Here is a 21,645-nt window from a genome sequence, read left to right on the forward strand (position 1 = left end):
AAAGATATATACCAAAATATCCATAGTAGCCTGCCTCTAGATAACTGGGAACTCAACTCCTCCTACCTTTTCTAAATATATTTTTCTATACTTTCCTTTTATTTATTTTTTTTTTGAGGCAGGGTCTTACTCCAATTGCCGAGTCTGGAGTGCAATGGCGCAATATCACCCTCAACCTCCCCAGACTCCTTCAGCCTCCCAAGTAGCTGGGACGACAGGTGCACTCCACCACACCCAGCTAATTTTTTTGTATTTTTTGTAGAGACAAGGTTTCGGCATGTTGCCCAGGCTCGTCTTGAACTCCTGGACTCAAGCAATCACCTGCTTTGGCCTCCCAAATGCTGGGATCACAGGCGTGAGCCAGTACACCCAGCCTCTGCTCCACTTTCCAAACCACAGTGGCCAATCTTGTTGGTATCTGGCTGGTGTTCCTCCTTTTAGGGAACGGGGGCATGGCCCTGGTGGCATCTTGGGATCCTGTCTCAGGCTCTGCTTCAAGGATACCCAACCCAAGACACAGGCATGTGCATCACTTTCCAGTTTAGAAAGCATTTCCACATGCAACACAGTATTTTATTCTCCAGCCCTGGGAGGGCTGTATTATTATTCCCATTTTATAGATAAAGAACTGAGGCTCAGTTGTTTAATACCAGTGATGAGTTCATCCCATACCTATTTGTAGACAGAAAACAAATTCCATGAAGATGTCTTATTCAGAGGTGCTTCACCTAAAACTAGGCTATAGGAAGAGCAGACCTGGAGGCTCAGGAAACTTGCTGGCCTCATGCTCCTCATCTATAAAGCAAAGGATCAGACCAGAGCAAGCTCACAGCTCTCTCAGAGCTCCAATAGCTGACATGTCCCCAGCTTTCTCAGTAAGCATTTTCCTGTTTGTTCCAAACACATCTCTCTAAATACTACCGCTAATGATGGCTTTCCTGTGACCAGGCTGCCCCACCACAAAATGACCACTCCATAACCAGATGAATTGGGGTCAGAAAAGGGGTCAGCTGAGTAAGGTGAAATCAAGAATTTCAAGCAGTTCTAGAGAATGATAAAATGCTTAAAGATGCAATTTAGAAAAAATAATAATAGCAATAGTCTAGTAGAAAAATTGGGGTGGGAGTATCCATGTATCTTCAGAGTGCTGAGCAATTAAAAATTCACCGTTTTATATAAAGTGCAAAGATGAAGAGTGACCACTGTGAATTCCTGGAGCGTCGCCCCGTACCCGTTTCACTCTCAGGAAATGTGGCACTCCTGCCTAGGTGTCCTAGAAAGCCGCTCTTTCCCATGCCAGCGTTCTGGCTGTCACTGAAACACCCACAGTAACTGTCCTTCTCAAGGTCCCCTCTGTTTCTTACTTCAGGGACGACTCGGCCTTCCAGTGATTTTTAGCAAAGATGTGAGCAATATTTTCTCTTAGCCACCAGACATGTGCTAAGCATGAAAACTTACCTCATCATCATCCATTATATTTTCCTTAGCAAAGTCATACAGCTCCTTCTGGAGTGTGGTCACGTTAAAGAACTGAACTGCTTCCTGTTCAGACACAACAGAGAACAGTTTATAGGACCAACGTTTTCATCTTAGAACTGGGAGGAGGGAGGAACAGGATATGGGGTTTTTCTAAGGTGATGAAAATGTTTAAAATTAGATAGTGGTAATGGCTGTACAACTCTGCATATACTAACAACCACTGAACCACTTTAAAGTGGTGAATTCTATCCTATATAAATTATATCTCAATTTTTTAAAAAAAGAGTGGCCAGCCCTCAGTGGAAGATGAATTTATGAAAATCAAGATGGCATATAGAAATCCCCATGAAAACACAAGTAAAGAGCAAATATCAATTAGGAAAAATCTTTTGAAAGTAATATATGATGAATGGGGTTTGCTAACAACACATGCTAAGTGGTGAGTTTGCCTATCAAGGGAATTAAATGATGGTCCATCCACAAAAGAGACTACCAGGGAGCTGTTAAAGGATAATAATTAAGAAGTTACATGGATGTGACATGGAGAAATATACAAAGAAAGTTGCAAAAAGTTGTAAGACTATATAAATATGATCTTGTTTTTATAAAATACACAAATATTTACTATATATATGAGTAAATATATACCTTTAAAGCAGGGGATAAAGAGATGGCACAGGCTGGGCGCAGTGGCTAGCACTTTGAAAGGCTGAGGTGTGTAGATCACCTGAGGTCAGGAGTTTGAGACCAGCCTGGCCAACAAGGTGAAACCTCGTCTCTACTAAAACTACAAAAATTCGCCTGATATGTTGGTGTACGCCTGTAATCCCAGCTACTCGGGAGCCTAAGAAAGGAGAATAGCTTGAACTCAGGAGGCGGAGGATGCAGTGAGCCAATATCACGCCACTGCACTCCAGCCTGGGCGACAGAGCAAGAATCTGTCTCAAAAAAAAAAAAGAGAGAGAGAGAGAGAGAGTGAGAAGGTGTAGGATTATGAGAGAATTTTGATTTCCAAGTAAAATATTTCTGCAATGATCAAAATTTGTAGAGTTTTTATAGATTCAGAAATCAGAATGAAGCAGTAAAATGTTAAAACACACACATGTGCAAAACTACAGAAAAAATGACTTTTCCTTTATTTCCTTTTTTTTTTTTTCAGAGAGAGTCTCACTCTATCTCCAAGCTGGATGGCAGGGGCACAATCTTGGCTCATTGCAACATCTGCCTCCCGGGTTCAAGTGATTCTTCTGCCTCACCCTCCCAAGTAGCTGGGACTACAGCCGCGTGCCACCATGCCTGGCTAATTTTTGTAGTTTTAGTAGAGACGGGGTTTCACTGTGTTGGCCAGGCTGGTCTCGAACTCCTGATATCATGATCTGCCCGCCTCGGCCTCCCAAAGTGCCAGGATTACAGGCGTGACCCACCGCGCCCAGCCCCTTTTATTTCCAAAATAACCCTTTCTCTTAAGGTACAAGGTAGTCTCCAGAAGGCGAGAATGAAGAGAAAAGGGAAGGTGTGGTGCACCAGACTTACAGGTCTGGGCTGGAAGTGCTCGTCCGAGAGGCCCCAAGTGTCCCTGTGGTACTGGTAATACACCAGGTTCTGCTGCATGACCTTGTCATTCTGATCAAAGAGCAGGTAGCTGACTGCACAGGGGGCTGCGTTCTTCAGGTCATTCACTGGGGTTGGGAAGAAAAGACAAATGAAGAAATCAGCAAACCAGGCCCTATAATTCCTCTCACTGGTTCTGCTTCTAAACAAAAAGGTCATATGAACAAGCCCCTTCTCCACAGTCGTTCCTTCAGAGAGCCTGGGGCCGACTGGCAGCCCTGGGTGGGCAGGCCACAGATGGGGTCTCCACATTAGCCTGGAAGCCAGGCTTGAAACTTAGTTCTAGTTAGGCACATACCTATGGAGAAATGCCTATGTTCCACCTCCAGCTCTGGTGACCCGAGCTGGTCTCAGGTGCCTGGAAGTAGCTGGAAAAAGCTGGATTGTCCTGGGGCTGAGGGAGATAGGGAGGATGTGCTCAGTAAACAGGTTTCTCATTTGGGGCCTAGAGTATCTGGATCCCATCTGGATGGGACCACAGTCTCCAGATCTAGGTTAGCTCCCCTACAGCTAAACCAGACCTGGAAAACCCAAAGGATGGTGGAGTCTCTGGGCTGGAGGGGATTTGGAAAGTCGCCTGGTTTTGCCACCTCCTGAGGATGGAACTCCCACCTCCAATCTCTCTGTTTGGTGTTGCCCACCTATGACAGTACCTTCAGCAGAGGGATTTTGCAGGGCTTGGGATTTGTCTTGGGAGTACAGGATAAGGAGGAAGAGGTGATGAGAAACAAAGCCCCTCGTATTTATTCCGGCACATTCCACTCTAATTTACACAACAGTACCGCTGCTAAAGCTGTGGTTGGCCAGAGTAGCCAAAGCTTGGGTATGAATAAATTGTGCCACCCAGTGACTGTTTCCTGTAATGACTACTTTAAAGCCAGCCCTTAGGGGCATTTATTCTTCAAATATAAATACCACCACCTGCCCTCAAGCAATGTAGTATGGTAGGCGGTCTAGGAAAAATTCAAAACAGGGCAGATTTTCAGGAATCTCATTTCAGGAAGTACATTTCATTCATACTGTTGATCCCCGAAAGCAGATTTCCTGGGAAGCAGCAAGCACAGCTAGAGGCCTCAGTCTACCAGTGTTGATAAGTGTTTGCCAGTTTCCGTTATGCAGGGCGATTTTCAGGGCATGTGAGGATTTCAGAGGGCCAGGGAGCTGCCAGAGCCCGGATGTGTGCAGAATACTTCTAAATACCTAGTGCTCTAGCTTTATCCATTTAGAACCAAGCCATGCTCAGTGACCTAGAAGACCTTATGGCTTTTTATATTTATATAATACATATTCTTTTCCTTTTTCTGACCTTCAGGGTGCAAGGCTTACCCTGTGTTCTGAAGAGGATGGGAGGTGAGATAAAGAGGAAACCCAACAAAAAACACAATGATCACAGTGGGAAAGGAGGGCTAAAGCCAAGATCACCTCTCACTTTTCCCAGGGCACCCTGAGACCAGCCACTCCCAGAGGGAGTGAAGGGGCAACCCAGGGGATCTATTCTAGCCAGAAACCTGCCACCACTAGACCCTGGCTCTTCATTAGGGCAGAAGAATTCCTGCTGCCACTGTCCCTAATCATTCTTCTACGCTTGCAACTGAACTGCCAAGGGACACACTGCTTGAACAAGTGGCACTTGGCAAAGTCAGGTACAGGGAGAGGAGGAAAAAGCCGAAACACACAGCCTCTGAAGTCCAACCCTGTACTTCCTTCTCGCCCATGTTTGCCTCCCATTGTCCACTAGAACATTCTGATTGAGAAACTTTCATTTCAGATCAAGGGAGGGCAACAGGTGCAGTGGCTCACACCTGTAATCCCAGCACTTTGGGAGGCTGAAGTGGGTGGATTACTTGAGGTCAGAAGTTCAAGACCAGCCTGGCCAACACAGTGAAACCACATCTCTACTAAAAATACAAAAAATTAGCTGGGCGTGGTGGTGCACACCTGTAATCCCAGCTACTCGAGAGGCTGAGGAAGGGTAATCACTTGAACCTTGGAGGTGAAGGTTGCAGCAAATCAAGATGACACCACTGCACTCCAGCCTGGGCAACAGAGCAAGTCTCAAAAAAAAAAAGAAACTCTAACAGTCTGAAAAGTAAAGCCCGTGATGAGGAGGAAGAGAAATAATGGTAACAAAAACAAACACACAGTTTGCTATGTGCCAGTGTGGGAATACCCCAGACATTTCACATCTATTAATTCATTTAATCCTCAAGACAATCCCATGAGGTTAGTACTACAATCTGTATTCACAATGAGGAAACTAAACCACAGAGAAGCTAGTAAGTGATAAGGCTGAAATCAAACCCAGGCAATGTGGTTACAGGCTCTGCCCTGAATCACTAAGCCATGCTGCCTTTTTGCGCAAAGCATGGCACCAGAGTTGTCAGTGTGACCTTAGCTATGGACAACAACCATAGCTAAGAGTTATTACCTCTATTTTACAGTCTTAGAAGGACTCACCCAAGATGACACAGAAGATTACTTACACTTATAATAGGCAAACTGCAAGTAATGATACATGGTAGCCACAAATTTCTCAACTGGATAGCCTCCTATAACTGGGGTGAGGTTCTCTTCACACTGTATTTTGCATTCCAGAACTTCTACATAATGATCTGAAACAAAACATACAAATTTTCAAAGCACTACATCCATTATTTTCTTAATATGCTACTTCTGCTTCCTGCCCAAATGAAAAAGGTAAAAGAAGAATATTTGCAACACCCACAAGGAGCTGAAAATCTTTAATATACGAAGTTGTTTCAAATCAATAAGATGAACATCCACTATATAAATGGCCAAATAGTATTAACAGAAATTATTAAAATGTCTGAAAAACATTGGAGAGATGCTACACCTCTTTTGTAATTAAGAAATACAATTACCCCAAAATAATTTAAACGACTAAATTGCAAAATTCTTAAAAATTCATAATGTAGTATTAAGAAAAGAACAGTGAAACTTACACTCTCATATTCTGTTGATGGAAGCAAAACAGGAACAAACTTTTTGGAGAACAATTTGGTAAAATTTATCAAAGGTTAAAATACACATATTTTCCAACCCAGCTGTCTACTTCTAGGAAATTTTCTTTAGACATAGGCATACATAAACACTGTTTAAAACAACAAACAAACAAACTTGAAAGTACCTAAATGCCAATCAATAGGATGAGGATTAATCAATTACAGTATATAAAAATAATAGAATCTATATAGCCTTTGAAAGAGAGTAAGGTGAACCTAAATATAGTCCAAGACTACATTTCCCATGCAGCTAGGTTGGGGCCATATGACTAGTCATGGCCAGTGACACGTTGAGAGTAACAAGGAATGCTACTTCCAGGCTTAACTCCTAAAACCTCCCACATCATCCTTGGCTACCTCCCTTTTCTCCCTTTATGCAGCTAGAAGCAAAAGACTCCAGGAGGGTTGCACACATTTTGTAAGTAAGACTGTGGAGGAACAGGTACTTTCAAACATGGCTGGTAGGAGGTACGAAATGATGCCTTAAAACACTAAAATTAATTTACAGAAACATTTACTCTTTGAACTATTAATTCCACTTTGATTGACTTTGAAAACACACCTCCATACTTACTACCACCACCAACAAAGAAGTCTTACATACTTACTACCACCACCAACAAAAAATTAACATCAACAACATGGGTACAAACAAACATCATACATATCTTGATGTGATATCCTGAGGAGGACATTTATATACCGGTCCAGCCAAAAATATATAACCTGAATGTAACTGTGAAGACACATCATAGAAACCCAAATTGAGGAATGTTTACAAAGTAATTAGCTTATATTCTTACAAAATATCATTGGCATAAAAAGACAAAGAAAGGCCAAAGGATTGTTTCAGATTAAAGAATTCGAAAGGAAGATGACAAATAAATAGGAAACATGATTCTGAACTGGAAACTATACCAGGAAAAAAAATGGTGCTAGAAAGAACATTATTGTGACAATTAACAAAATGGCAACATGAACTACAGATTAATACAAGCATTGTATCTAGTATATTAAGTTTCCTGAAATTAATTACTATGGATATTTAGATAGTATTATTGTTCTTAGGAAATACACTGAAGCATTATGGGGTACAGAGTAATAATGCATGTGCAACATACTTCCAAATAGTTCTGAAATAAAAATAATTATACACAGCCGGGCGCGGTGGCACAAGCCTATAATCCCAGCACTTTGGGAGGGCAAGGCGGGCGGATCACTTGAGGTCAGGAGTTCAAACCCAGCCTGGCCAACACAGCAAAATCCCATCTCTACTAAAAATACAAAAAATTAGCCAGGCGTGGTGGCACCTGCCAGTAGTCCCAGCTACTCAGGAGGCTGAAGCAAGAGAATTGCTTCAACCTGGCAGGCGGAGGTTGCAGAGAGCCAAGACTGCGCCATTGCACCACAGCCTGGGTGACAGAGTGAGACTCTGTCTCGAAAATAAAATAAAATAGGCCAGACGTGGTGGCTCACGCCTGTGATCCTAGCACTTTGGGAGGCTGAGGTGGGTGGATCACCTGAGGTCAGGAGTTCGAGACCAGCCTGGCCAACGTGGCAAAACCCCATCTCTACTAAAAACATAAAAATTAGCCGGACGTGTTGGTGCACGCCTGTAATCCCAGCTACTCAGGAGGCTAAGGCAGGAGAATCGCTTGAACCTGGTGGGGGGTGGAGGCTGCGGTGAACCGAGATCATGCCACTGCATTCCAGTCTTAGCAACAAGAGGGAATCCATGTCAAAAAATAATAGTAAATAAATAAATAAAATAATAACAATAATTATACCCACAGCACATATGGAGAGAGCAATAAAGTAAATGTGGCACAATCAATGTTACAAATTGGTGAATCTAGGTAAGGTGTACATGAGAGTTCTTTGTACAATTCTTCTGTCTTCTCTACAAGTTTGAAATTATTTAAAAACAAAAACTAAAGGCCAGACACGGTAACTGACGCCTGTAATCCCAGCACTTTGGGAGGCTGAGGCGGGCGGATCACAAGGTCAGGAGATCAAGACCATCCTGGCTAACACGGTGAAACCCCGTCTCTACTAAAAATACAAAAAATTAGCCGGGCCTGGTGGTGGGCACCTGTGCTCCCAGCTACTCGGGAGGCTGAGGCAGGAAAAAGGCATGAACCCGGGAGGCAGAGCTTGCAGTGAGCCAAGATCGTGCCACTGCACTCCAGCCTGGGCGAGAGCGAGACTCCGTCTCAAAAAACAAAACAAACAAACAAAACAATAATAAAAACTAAAGAAACTCTAAATATCTATATAGCTATACTGTGAGAGGAAAATACATCTCAGGACCCCAAAATCACTAAGCCAAAGGGAAAAGTCATGCTGGGACCCACATAGGACAAACCTGCTTCCCATCCTATTCCTAAATAAGATAGCTACAAAGATTAAAAAAAAAAAAAGCCACAAACCTCTCTTGTAATTTGCCCACAAGGAAGTTTTGTGGACAAAGGACGGGCAGAACTCAAAGTCATCCATCTGCTCATGTGGAACAAATGTATATATGATTGTTTCCTTTGCTGTGCTGTTTCACTAAGCCAGACTAAAGCATAAATGGCTATTCCTGTAAACTGCATATTCAGTGAAAGGCTAATCAGAAATTCAAAAGAATGCAACCATTTGTCTTTTACCTCCCTGTGACCTGGAAACCCCCTCCCACTTCAGGTTGTCCTGCCTTTCTTGACTGAACCAATATACATCTTACATATATTGACTGATGTCTCATGTTTCCCTAAAATGTATAAAACCAAACTGTGCCCTGAGTACCTTGGGCATATGTTGTCAGGACCTCCTGAGGCTGTGTCACAAGTACATCCTCAACTTGGCAAAATAAACTTTCTAAATTGATTGAGACTTGTCTCAGATACTCTTTGATTTACAATACATATGTATCTTAGCTATATCAAAGATAGATGGAGAGGGACCGCAGACATTACGTGCCTCCTGATGAAGCATCAGCATCAGCTATGAAGCAGTTGACTCCCATCAAAAAAAACCCCAAAACAAAATCAAACCAAGCCTGTTCAAGCCTCTACATCCAATTACCAATTTACAAGAAATACAGAAGACAGAGGAACATGGGGATACAGTCAGCAAAACCCAGACCATGGGAATCTCTCCAGGACAAAAATGCAGGTTCCTCAACAGCAAGGAAGAAAAGATACAGCAGAAGAACCTATGGATTAAACGAGATGTAAAAGATAACTAGCTTGCTACAACATGGATGAAACTTGAGGACAGTATGCCAAGTGAAATGAGCCAGTCACAAAAAGGCAAATACTGTGTGACTCCACTTATGTAATGTATGTAGAACAGTCAAATTCATGAAGACAGAAAGTAGAAAGGTCGTTGCCAGTGGCTGGGGGCAAGGGGAAATGGGGAGTTACTGCATATAGAGTTTCAATTTGGGGAAACATAAAAAGTTCTAGAGACGGATGGTGCTGATGGTTGCACAATCACGTGAATGTAGTCAATGCCACTGGAGTGTACATTGAATGATGGCTAAAATAATAAAGTTCACATTATGTATATTTTACCAGTATAAAAATTTTCAAAAGATAACCCATTGTAATGGATGGACCTTAACTGGATCCTGATTCAAACAAATGGTAAATTAAAGGCACACACATATATTTATGACATTTCTGAAACGACTGGGATACTGTTTAGGTATTTAATGATGAGATCAAATAATGATTGTTAAAATTCTTACAGGGGTAATGGCTTGGTGTTATGTTTAAAAAACAAAGAGTCCTTACCTTCTAAAGGTATATACTGAAATATTACAAACAAAATAATATGGCATCTGGAATTAGCTTCAAAATAACATGAGAGGAGGCCAGGTGCGGAGGCTCAAGCCTGTAATCCCAGCACTTTGGGAGGTCGAGGTGGGCAGATCACAAGGTCAGGAGATCGAGACCATCCTGGCAAACACGGTGAAATCCCATCTGCACTAAAAATACAAAAAATTAGCCGGGCGTGGTGGTGGGCACCTGTAGTCCCAGCTACTCAGGAGGCTGAGGCAGGAGAATGGCGTGAACCTGGGAGGCGGGGCTTGCAGTGAGCCGAGATAGCGCCACTGTACTCGAGCCTGGGTGACAGAGCAAGACTGCCTCAAAAAAAAAAAGAGAGAGGAAAATAGGTGGGAATTAGATGAAGCCAAGTGGCCATGAGTTGACAATCGTGAAGTTGGGTCATGGGTACGTGGTGGTTTATTTACTCTTCTCTCTGATTTTTGTATATGTTTGAAATTTGCCATAATGAAAAGTTTTCTTAAGACAAAAAAAAAATAAAAATAAAAAACCCTACTTTGTAGAAAGAGATTAATGAATAAAAAGTGACTGAAAAAAAAAAAAAACCGAAAACCCTGGATTCAATAACTTTAAAAGAGCTTCTCTACTGCAGGATTTCTAAGGGCCTTTAACCATTAAAATGCACAATGATTCTTCAAGAAGGAGACGCAGTGCTCAGCCCATTCCCAGACTTTTTTAACAAGTGCATAGATACGATACCTTTATCCAAGGTACAGTCCGGATTTTACTTATCTAGTCGTTTCAGGGAGGCACAGTTCTAGGATCAGTGTTCTCAAACCACTTTGGGAAAGGGCTCCCCTTCGCCATTTCCCAGTTTCTGGAGTGATGCTGCCCAGTAAAGGCACTTGGAAATGTCTAGGCACTATAGAGAAATCTGGGTTACCTATGTGTAGAGTTTTATGTTTTCTTCCTTTCTTCATTTTTCCTTTCTGTGTTTTCCAAACTTCCTATAATGAACACATATTGTTTTATAACCAGAGAAGAAAATTTCAAAAAGCTACCTTAGTGATGGCCACTTAAAGGTTCATTCTACCTTTGTATGTGTTGGAAAATTGCCATCATCAGAGTTATCTCAGTAATGTGAGTCACTGAGGTGCTCCTGGGCCCATTTTTATTTTGCAAAATGCCTGTAGGAAATCTGTACGTAGGGCAGACACAGAATTCTACCTTGGCAGGCCTGTGCTTGAACCTTCTCTCAGTGATTTCACTAGAAGCCCTTGCCAAGTCAAAGGTTTATCTATGCAGGTGGTAACTACCCTCAGTTACCCATTAATAAATATACTCAAAAGTTCCTCAGAGGCCACTCCAGGCATCTAGAAGGCATGAAGGCAAAGAGCAGACATCTAAGGAAGACTATTCCATGGGAGTAGCGAGCCTATTGACCTACCACCAACCTGCTATGGAAAGGTAGAAATCCTTGAAGTCCTTGATCTCCCTGGAACCCTCACAGGCCGCGAGACACTCGTAAAAGGCTTTGAAGAAGTCGGGAAGGGCCAGCTCCATGTCTGTGATGGATGTTCTCCAGTTCTCACCATTGTACGCTCGCACTGCTCGGATGAACAGGCTCTGAAAAGCACGGAGAAGCTAGTGAAGCTCGCTCCTGGGTGTGAAGGGAGACAGTCATGAACTCTCAAAGGGAACCAAGACCACCACCAAGTTTGCTCTCATTAGCTCTGAAGCCACACTGACCCTTAAAGAAGTCAATCAGTGAGTTACTTTATATCTAGATTTTTCTGCTCTGCTTATGATGGATACACTTCTTATTTAGTTGAATTCAAAAAGTAGCAGGCCCTTGATAATAATCTGAATCAAGGAAAATGGGAAAACTATGACAGAGATCAGATCAGTGGCTGCCAGGAGTCAGGGGTTACAGCAAAAACTTGACTACAAGAGGACAAGAGGAAATTGTTCAGGGGTGATGAAAATATTCTATGTCATGATTATGATGGCAGTTACAGGACTGGATGTATTTGTCAAAACTTACTGCATTATACACTTAAAATTGATAAATATATTGTAAATAAATTGTACCTCAGTAAAACTGGTTTTTAGAATGGAACGAAAAGAAAAATATAAGTTTGAGAGCAGGTATATTAGTCTGTTCTCATACTGCTATACAGAAATACCTCCAGCCTGGCCAATATAGCAAAACCCCATCTCTACTAAAAATACAGAAATTACCAGGTGTGGTCACACACCTGTAGTCCCAGCTACTGCGGAGGCTGAGGCACAAGAATCACTTGGACCCAGGAGGAAGAGGTGGCAGTAAGCTAAGATCGTGCCACTGTACTCCAGCCTGGGTGACAGGGCAAGACTCTGTCAAGAAAAAAAAAAAATACTCGAGACTGGGTAATTTATAAATAAAAGAGGTTTAATTGGTTCATGGTTCTGCAGGTTATACAGGAAGCATAGCAGCTTCTGCTTCTGGGGAGGCCTCAGGAAACTTACAATCCTAGCAGAAGGCAAACGGGGCGCCAGCACTTCACATGGCCAGAGAAGAAGGAAGAAAGAAAGGGGGAGGTATTATACACTTTTAAACAACCAGGTCTCATGATAACACACTCACTCACCATCATGAGAACAGCCCAGAGGGGATGGTGCTAAACCATTCATAAAGGATCCACTCCTATGATCCAATCACCTCCCACCAGGCCCCATCTCTAACCCTGGGGATTATAATTCAACATGAGATTTAGGTGGAGACACAGATACAAACCACATCAGCAGGTGTCTGTCACCCCACTTCCTCCAACAATTAATTAGTAGTTAAACAGAAATGCCACCATACATCAGCACTAGTTACTAGGAAGGGCAACCGTGTGCCAGATAGTGGAAACTTCAAGGACTTTCTGCTAATTGTTGATTAGACTCAATTAGAAGAGAAGTAAAGGGAGGCTGAGGCAGTAGAATCATTTGAACACGAGAGGTGGAGGTTGCAGTAAGTCGAGATCGTGCCATTGCACTCCAGCCTGGGCAACAGGGCGAGACTTCGTTTAAAAAAAAAAAAAAAAAAGAGAGAGAGAGAAATAACTAGGACCAAGGAAGCAACTTAGTCTCCAAGAAATAAGTAGAGATCCTGGATACACACAAAACCTAACTTGCAGAGGCCAGGAAAGGCCCTGAATAAGTATGAGACCCTCCATTTGGAGTTCCTTCTCAGCTCTTCCTGAATGGGGATATCTGAGGCCCCACCTTGGACCTAGAATTTTCACCAAGCTTAAGGCCTCGGGTAAAGAGGGTGGATTTTTTTTTTTTTTTTTTTTTTTTTTTGAGGGAGAGTCTCATTCTGTTGCCCCGGCTGGAGTGCAGTGGTGCGACCTCAGCTCACTGCAACCTCCGCCTCCTGGGTTCAAGCAATTCTCTTTGCCTCAGCCTCCCGAGTAGCTGGGATTACAGGCGCCTGCCACCACGCCTGGCTAATTTTTTTGTATTTTTAGCAGAGACAGGGTTTCACCATCTTGCCCAGGCTGGTCTTGAATTCCTGACCTCGTGATCCACCCACTTCAGCCTCCCAAAGTGCTGGGATCACAGGTGTGAGCCACCGTGCCCAGCCAAATNTTTTGAGGGAGAGTCTCATTCTGTTGCCCCGGCTGGAGTGCAGTGGTGCGACCTCAGCTCACTGCAACCTCCGCCTCCTGGGTTCAAGCAATTCTCTTTGCCTCAGCCTCCCGAGTAGCTGGGATTACAGGCGCCTGCCACCACGCCTGGCTAATTTTTTTGTATTTTAGCAGAGACAGGGTTTCACCATCTTGCCCAGGCTGGTCTTGAATTCCTGACCTCGTGATCCACCCACTTCAGCCTCCCAAAGTGCTGGGATCACAGGTGTGAGCCACCGTGCCCAGCCAAATCCCCATTTTCAACAATGCCCTGCCCTTGCTTGCTACCTAGGCCCCCAGTGCCTAAGTTCCAGAAGACCTTGCCAATAGTGAGTCCTCAAAAGGACAAGATCCTTCTTTCTTATTGTTGTTCTTATGACTAATTCTCATCAAAACTCTTCTTCGTAGATGCGCAGATTTAAGCATCCTCTACTCTTGTCACGTCAGCCTTCCTAACTCGTCTTTATTTTCCACTTTAATATATTTGGGGCATGCTTGTGTGCATGTGTATATAAAAACATATGCCTTCTCATTTCATCAAAACTGGAGATTTATGTTTCTATTTCTTGTGTTCCTGGTCATTTTTAGATGATTTTCAAGACGTCTTTACTCTCTTAAAACTAAATGATTAAATGACCATATTTCTAAAATATAGCATTTAAAGGGAACATGGCTTTTAAAATCATCACGGAATACAAAATGTCATTGTTAAATGGATCACTTTGTGCTAAAAGTCAATCATGTCTATTGTCACCAAAAATCACTAGAGGTCCTTAGCTATCAGTAGCTGCTTATGGAGAGACATTTCTTTAACAGTCCAGGTTGCCACTAACTGCCACGTAAAAATCCAAATATACCTCATACGACTTGGTTTCCAGGTCTTTAATGTAGTCCTCGGCACCAGGCAGGCTCTTATAATATGCCATGTTCCTCTTCATCATTTCGTCATCAGGATGCTTCAGTAGAAAGGTGTGAGCAGCTGCGATGGCTTTGGGGAGATTATTTGCCTAAAAGGACAAAGAACATAAAAGCTACTCCATGGATGCTGAGTAGTAATTTTTATAAAACAAGAATATCTGCTCAGGCCTTCAGAAACTTTGTGTAGCTATAACTTTTCCAGCTAAAGGTTCCGTGACTTCTGGGGCCCCTCAAGACCAAGTCCAGGCACTGCGAGATGAGTGTTGATTTCCTAAAAGTGACTGTCTAGATGGCCTTGGTCTGCCTTTCCCAATCTACTCTGCGCTGGCTACGCCTGTCCATGCCCCAGGAGGCTGGCCTGTGTGGACTCTAACAACAGACTCCCTTGCCCTCTGGCTTCCAAAGAGGTTCACCCATGAGGAGCCCCAACAGGACACTGAGGAAGGGAAGAGAGTAAGGTCGTATTATATCATTTCCTGGTTCCCTCCCTGCACAGTCATCTTGGGCTGCTAAGTCCCCTAATTGAAGGTCACAGCTCTTCTCCAGGTGACCCTCTCCATAGAGTCTCCCTCCTTCCTGGTTTCAATCATTGCTCTCTCCCCTGCCCCTTTTGGCCTAGGGGTGGTCATATCCCACTGCTACCAGCCCTGGGGCACAACACTATCCCTGTGGATTCTCCATGTACTGCACATGCCTTTGTAAATAACCACCTTCTTAAACTTTCCTCCAATTACCCAACATGACTGCACCAAATCTTTCCCACTGGAAACTTGACAAATACATTGTTTTCCCAAATCCCCTACAGATCTTCTGCTAACCTCCTCACTTATTCATCTATTCACGCAGCAAATAAATGTCATATTACAAGAGTACCACATCTAGGATGTGGGTCTATAACAATAAGCAAAACAGGAAAAAAAAATTCCCCAGCTGCATGGACCATATATTCTGTTAAGTTCTCCCTGTCTCCTAGTGGCCTCAATTAAGAGCCTCTCTGTTGTGTTAGTTCTGGGTTCTGTCTTCCCACGTTTTACGCCACCCTGCAATCTCAGCTGGTATGTCTATCTCCCCCATCAGACTATGATTCTCGGGGGACCCAGCTGTGTGTCATTCATTGTCTGGATTCCCAGTGCCTCACACCGTCCTCAGGACAAGGCAGGACATGATGAGTGTCTGTGATTTGAACATAATGACATTATGACCATAAAATATAATAAAATTAATTTATATTTTCCTCTCTTTTCCCCTCAGTCTTCTCTCCATTGAATGGGGGCCAATGATTCTGAGTTTCACCGCCTCAGGGAAGGTAGGTGTCTGGTCAGAACCAGCAAATTATTCATTTGAAAAAAGCCGGCTGGGCGCGGTGGCTCAAGCCTGTAATCCCAGCACTTTGGGAGGCCGAGGCGGGCGGATCACAAGGTCAGGAGATCGAGACCATCCTGGCTAACACGGTGAAAACCCGTCTCTACTAAAAAATACAAAAAAACTAGCCGGGCAAGGTGGCGGGCGCCTGTAGTCCCAGCTACTCGGGAGGCTGAGGCAGGAGAATGGCATGAACCCGGGAGGCGGAGCTTGCAGTGAGCTGAGATCTGGCCAGTGCACTCCAGCTTGGGTGACAGAGCGAGACTCCGTCTCAAAAAAAAAAAAAGAAAAAAGCCTGTCCTCAAGGAAGAACCTGGCAGGTTTGAGGAGAGAAAGAAATTAGGGAGTAGCTGCAGGAAGAAGCTGACTGGCCTGGAAGAAGAAGAGGGAGAAAGGGAATCTCCCAGACTAGGAAAAAAATTTCCCTTGGGATCTGTGGGAGCAGCAGGCCTGTGGGCCCCAGAGCTTCAGGGCTGGCACTTATCGGCAGTGTCCAAGACAGCAGAAGTCCTCAGGGAGAACCGGTATGTTATGGGGGGGTCTCAGGAGGGCAGGCAAATAGGGATGCAGAGGCCTCCCTGTGGGGACGCATGACCACCAACCAGAGGGCCCCCCCACGCTGATGGACTCTTGGCACAACCTGGTAGGGAGAAGGGCAGGTACCTGTGCATGTGCACAGGGACTCAGCCAATCCAGAGGGACGCTCCAAGGCAGGAATTAGGGAATTCGGTTTAGACAGAGAAAATAAAGGAATATTTGGTATACCCTAGATTTCTAAGAGTCATAGGATGGCATATATCTGTACCGAATTGCCCCAGAATTGGAACCACGTCATTTTGAGACAATGGCAGTAGCCACATCAGAGAAGTGATGGGTGGTGATGAGGGCAGACTCCCAGATGTCAATGCTGATGTTTTGGGAATGCCAATTAGTCGTTTGTGGCAGGGCTGCCTTTAAAACAGCCCTACAGAAAGCTTCACACTCCTGGCTGGAAAAAGGCTGGATTTCAGCTAGAAGGAAGGGAGAGGGTACGAATGCTGCCTTTTAAAGCATTTGCCAGTGAAATTAGAGTTGCTAATTCTCAGAAGAGCATTTAGAAAGGGGGCACAGAGGCTGGGAGCAGTGGCTCATGCCTCTAGCACTTTAGGAGGTCGAGGTGGGTGGATCACGAGGTCAGGAGTTCAAGATCAGCCTGGCCAAAATGGTGAAACCCCGTCTCTACTAAAAAGACAAAAATTAGCTGGGCGCAATGGCAGGTGCTTGTAATCCCAGCTACTCAGGAGGCTGAGGCAGGAGAATAGCTTGAACCTGGGGGGCAGAGGTTGCAGTGAGCTGAGATCGTGCCACTGCACTCCAGCCTGGGCGACAGAGCGAGACTTCAACTCAAAAAAAAAAAAGAAAGAAAGAAAGAAAAGAAAGAGGGGCACAGAGGAGGATTTTTACGACCTCTAACTTAGGATGTGAGTTTTACAAAACGGAAACTCTTCCTGAAGAGAAAAGAGTGATTTTATTTACTTCAACTCAGGTTCTGCAGCTGGAACATGGAGACATATCTTGGCTGTTAAACCTCTGACAGACCCCAGGCAGATTCTGGAGAAGGTGGTAGAGATGTGGGGAACCACCCTGCCTTGGATTCCTGAGACAGTCACCAGCATGAGCCACCCTAAATCAGCCATGACACAGAGGCAGGCCCTGTGGTTCTGGGGAGATTAGAGGCCACTGCCAGGCAAGGCCTGGGGTAAGAGGGCCTGTGAGTCAGTGCTCTCTGTCCAGGTCAGAGCTCAACAGTCATTAAGGATTTGATGAAGTGCTTGGGCCTACTTTTTACTTGGCCTATGGGAAAAATGAGTTTTTCATCGAAGATGGTAGTCATGAAGAGAACCCAAAGAAAGCTAATGACATGGACCTAGAGTAGGCTGGTGATGAGAAACCTATGATGCCTTTGAGGCTGCACACCAGTAGCACAGGCCTTTTCTACAAAAGCACATATGCAAGCCTCCTCGCCTCCCTCTGGCAGTCGGAACCCATCACTGCTATTGCGGTTATCAACTGAGGCATTTCTCCTTAATCACTGAAACAGAGAACTGCAACTCAAACCGCAGAGTAACATTTACCCATGTCCCACCACAGTGCACTAGCTACCTCCATATCGATCTCCAGCCTTCAGGTGCCAGGTAGAATGTATGTGCCTGCCACCCATCTTTTCCTCTCTATCCATAAACAGAGTTTAAACACATAAATATCACCTTTTTTTTTTTTTTTTTGATACAAGAGTCTTGTTCTGTCACCCAGGCTGGAGTGCAGTGGTAAGATCTCAGCTCACTGCAGTCTTGACCTTCTGGGCTCAAGTGATCCTCCAGCCTCAGCCTCCTGAGTAGCTGAAACTAGAGGGGCACGCCACCATACCCGGCTAATTTTTTAATGTTTTTGTGGAGATGAGATCTCTTTATATTGCCCAGGCTGGTCTTGAACTCTTGGGCTCAAGAGATCCTCCCACCTTGGCCTCCCAAAGTACTGGGATTACAGGCATGAGCCATCATGCCAGGCCATAAACATCATTGAGAAAAAATAAATCATACAATATCTCCACAAAAATTACTTTTTCAGTTATATCTTCCACTGAAATAATTAAGTAACATTCAGGTTTATCAATAAAATTCTTAGCTTTTTCCTGCCCTCTAAGAGATCTCAAAATGTTAAGATGGTGGCCAGGCACAGTGGCTCAAATCCCGGTCTGTTATCTCAACGTTTCGGGTGGCCGGTGGATCACTTGAGGTTAAGAGTTCGAGACCAGCCTGGCCAACATGGCGAAACCCCATCTCTACTAAAAATACAGAAATTAGCTGGGCGTGGTGGCACATGCCTGTAATCCCAGCTACTCAGGAGGCTGAGATACAAGAATCACTTGCACCCTGGAGGCAGAGGTTGCAGTAAGCCAAGATCGTGCCACTGCACTCCAGTCTGGGTGACAAAGTGAAACTGTGTCTCAAAAAAAAGCAGATAGATATTTTACAGACCTTCAACTAAGTGATTGTTACAAGACCTGTAAAGGGTTTTGAAGAAAAGCTATGACCATCCTAACTTTTTGGGGCCACCATCATGAAGGAGAAAACCCATGCCTTATGGTCACATTGAGTAAAATGTTCTTCCCCTCCTCCCTGTATCACTTGTTCAAATTCATCTGTATATTAAAGAAATCAGAGCTTCTAGTATTCTCTAGGTTTAAAAATAAAATGTTTGCCTCTTGATTATGTGACCTAAATTTGGTTCAGACCATATTTGCCAAAAGCTATACAAAAAAAGAATTAGATAAGTCATTTTTAGCTTAAAAAATGATGCGTTTGAACCAGCCCTCATTTTCAACAGTCTGGAATTTTACTATTAATCTCACTCCCTGCTTCTATTTTAAAACTGCTTATTTTTAATTGCCAGAACAAACATTCACAAAATTGGTATTTTATATAAAACTGTAACTAAGCATAGAAGTATAGAAGTAACCCAGCTTTTCTCCTCTTTGGGGTTTTGTGTTATTTTATTGCTCATATAAATACAAAATACACGTGGCTCTGTCTCGGTGGAAATATGAAAAACAGATCTTGCAGTCCAGAGACTGAAAACAAAGTTTAAAAACAAGAAAACCTTCTACCTCAAGAGTCTAGAATATGCCATGAATCTATTTTTGTAGTTATTAAAATAAACACAATATATTCCTTTTAAAATCTTTCTCAGAGAAAGTAGAAAGTGGGCTTTGGGAGGGCTCTTTTAGCCAAACTCTGTGAAGACCCACCAAGCTAGAGCCTCTTTATCTAGTGACAGGGAATTCGACCCATTCTTAAAACTTGTGGGTCCTCAGAGTAAGAACCCATAGGATAGAGAACTGCAATTTGTGGCTATTTTTAGTCAGCAATCACAGAGAGAACTTAAGCAGCCATTAAAAGGAGGCAGTGAACTGTGTTAAATTCTAGATGAAAGAAACAGCGGAGAGGGCCAATCCTGATGACTCAGGGTGCAAGAGTTCGCCTTTAAGCAGGGATGTGTCCTTGCAAGGAGTCCCCGCTCTTCCCTGGCCTCAATTTCATTCTCTTTAAAAAGAACTAGTCAGCTAGGCGCAATGGCTCACGCCTGTAATCCCAGAACTCTGGGAGGCGAGGTGGGAGGATCACTCGAGTCCGGGAGTTCGAGATCAGCCTGGGCAACGTGGCAAAACTCTGTCTCTACAAAAAATACTAAAAAAATTAGCCAGGTGGGGTTGCGTGCGCCTATAATCCCAACTATTCAGGAGGCTGCGATTGAGGATCACCTGAGCCTGAGGAGGTGAAGGCTGCAGTGAGCCATGATCGTGCCTCTACACTCCAGCCTGGGCGACAGTGAGACCCCGTCTCAACAAAAAATAAAAATAAAAGGTACTCGTCGGCTCCTCAGGTCTTCTGCTTTATTATCGCAAGTCACCGCTCACTTGAGAAAAAAGGCGACTGGCTTTAATGGTATATACAGAAAAGAGGCGTCTGCCCTCAACAGAGAACATTTATCAGGCACTTTGTTGGGTGCCTGGGCTGCGCTGCGTTCTGTGTACGTATTCTCTGCCTTAGAGCTACCGTTCAAGAAAGGCATTTTCATCTTTACTTGAGATGAAGAAGGAGGCAGGATTTGGACGGAGACCTTTGGCGGGGCTGGGTGGGAGGAAGCCAGGTCTAGAACTGGCGATGCAACGCGGTCCCGGGCGCAGGGGCGGGGCCAAGGCCTGGAGGCTGGGTCAGGGGCGGGGCCGGGGCCTGGGACGGGGCGAGGCGGACTTGCCTTGAAGTAGGCGAACTGCAGGAACTTGTAGGGCTCGCGGCGCTGGAAGTCCGCCAGCACCTCGCGGCTGGGCTGGGACTGGCGGAAGGCTGGCAGGCCTTGCTTGCAGCGTTTGAGGCAGTGCGCGCGGCGCAGCAGGCCCCCGAAGAGGCGCAGCTCTGGATAGCTGGCGAGGCCGGAGGCGGGCTCGGGCTGCGGCGCGGCGCTGCAGTTGCGGTGGCAGAAGGCCTCACTGTCGCGCAGCAGGCGGTGCAGCCGCAGGCTGATCTCCAGGTAGCCCACGCTCTCAGCCCAGTGCTCGCCACTGTACTTGTCCAGCGCGTGCCGGTAGGCCGACTCGAGCGGCATCAGCTCGTCCCGTGGGAAGCTGCGGAAGCTGTAGCGTTCGTACTGGGCGCGCCCGGCGCGCAGCGCACAGGCCACGCACAGCAGCGCCAGCAGCGCCGCGACCCCCCGACGCCCCGGCTCCATCGCGCCCGGCGAAAGGAAGGAAGGAAGGGACGAAGGAAGGGAAAAGGGGAGGGAGAAGGAAAGGAAAGAGGACGGCTAAACGCGGCCGGCCGAATGCTTTCGGGGCGGGGACGCCAGCTGCCGGCCCGCCCCGTCCGGCCGCCCCTCCCCACCCAGCCGGGAGATCTGGGCGCCAGCTGCCAGCGCCGAGAGGGTGCGCGTGTAAGGCGCGCTGCGCACTGGTTCACGAAGGCTGATGCGTGTGATGGGGCTCCGCCGCTCATTCACCCGCCCGCAAGGCCGACGTGGCCCTACGATCTATATAATCTACAATTTTTATAGTCGCTTGAAGGTTTGTGAAAGCGAAGATTCCCGGGCTGTGCCCCCGGAGTTTCTGATTCAGAAAGTCTGGGGTGGAGGTCTGAGGATTTGTATGTTTAACCAGCACCCTGGTGAGGCTAATGCTGCGGGCTTACGGGCTGCACTTTTAATAGCACTGCCCAACCTTAAATTTTAGTGAGAGAAAAAAGTGCAAAAATAAAATTAATAAGGACGTCAGTGGCACTTTGTAAACTGTAT

General features: G+C 45.0%; 1 protein-coding gene across 1 annotated transcript in view; it reads right to left on the reverse strand.

Moving 5' to 3' along the window:
* CRTAP (cartilage associated protein) overlaps positions 1–21,225 on the reverse strand; it is a 33,060-nt gene extending 11,835 nt beyond the window's left edge. The window contains exons 1-6 of the mRNA XM_017892922.1: positions 20,617–21,225; positions 14,397–14,546; positions 11,338–11,509; positions 5,574–5,702; positions 3,013–3,158; positions 1,459–1,542 (exon numbers count right to left, since the gene is read on the reverse strand). Coding sequence (XP_017748411.1) covers positions 1,459–1,542; positions 3,013–3,158; positions 5,574–5,702; positions 11,338–11,509; positions 14,397–14,546; positions 20,617–21,087 — 1,152 coding nt within the window. The 5' untranslated portion in view covers positions 21,088–21,225. The remainder of the gene's footprint in view (positions 1–1,458; positions 1,543–3,012; positions 3,159–5,573; positions 5,703–11,337; positions 11,510–14,396; positions 14,547–20,616) is intronic.
* Between the last annotated feature and the right edge of the window lie 420 nt (positions 21,226–21,645).

The sequence above is a fragment of the Rhinopithecus bieti genome, unplaced genomic scaffold (genome assembly GCF_001698545.2).
Source record: "Rhinopithecus bieti isolate Rb0 unplaced genomic scaffold, ASM169854v2 scaffold_22039, whole genome shotgun sequence".
Lineage (NCBI taxonomy): Eukaryota > Metazoa > Chordata > Mammalia > Primates > Cercopithecidae > Rhinopithecus > Rhinopithecus bieti.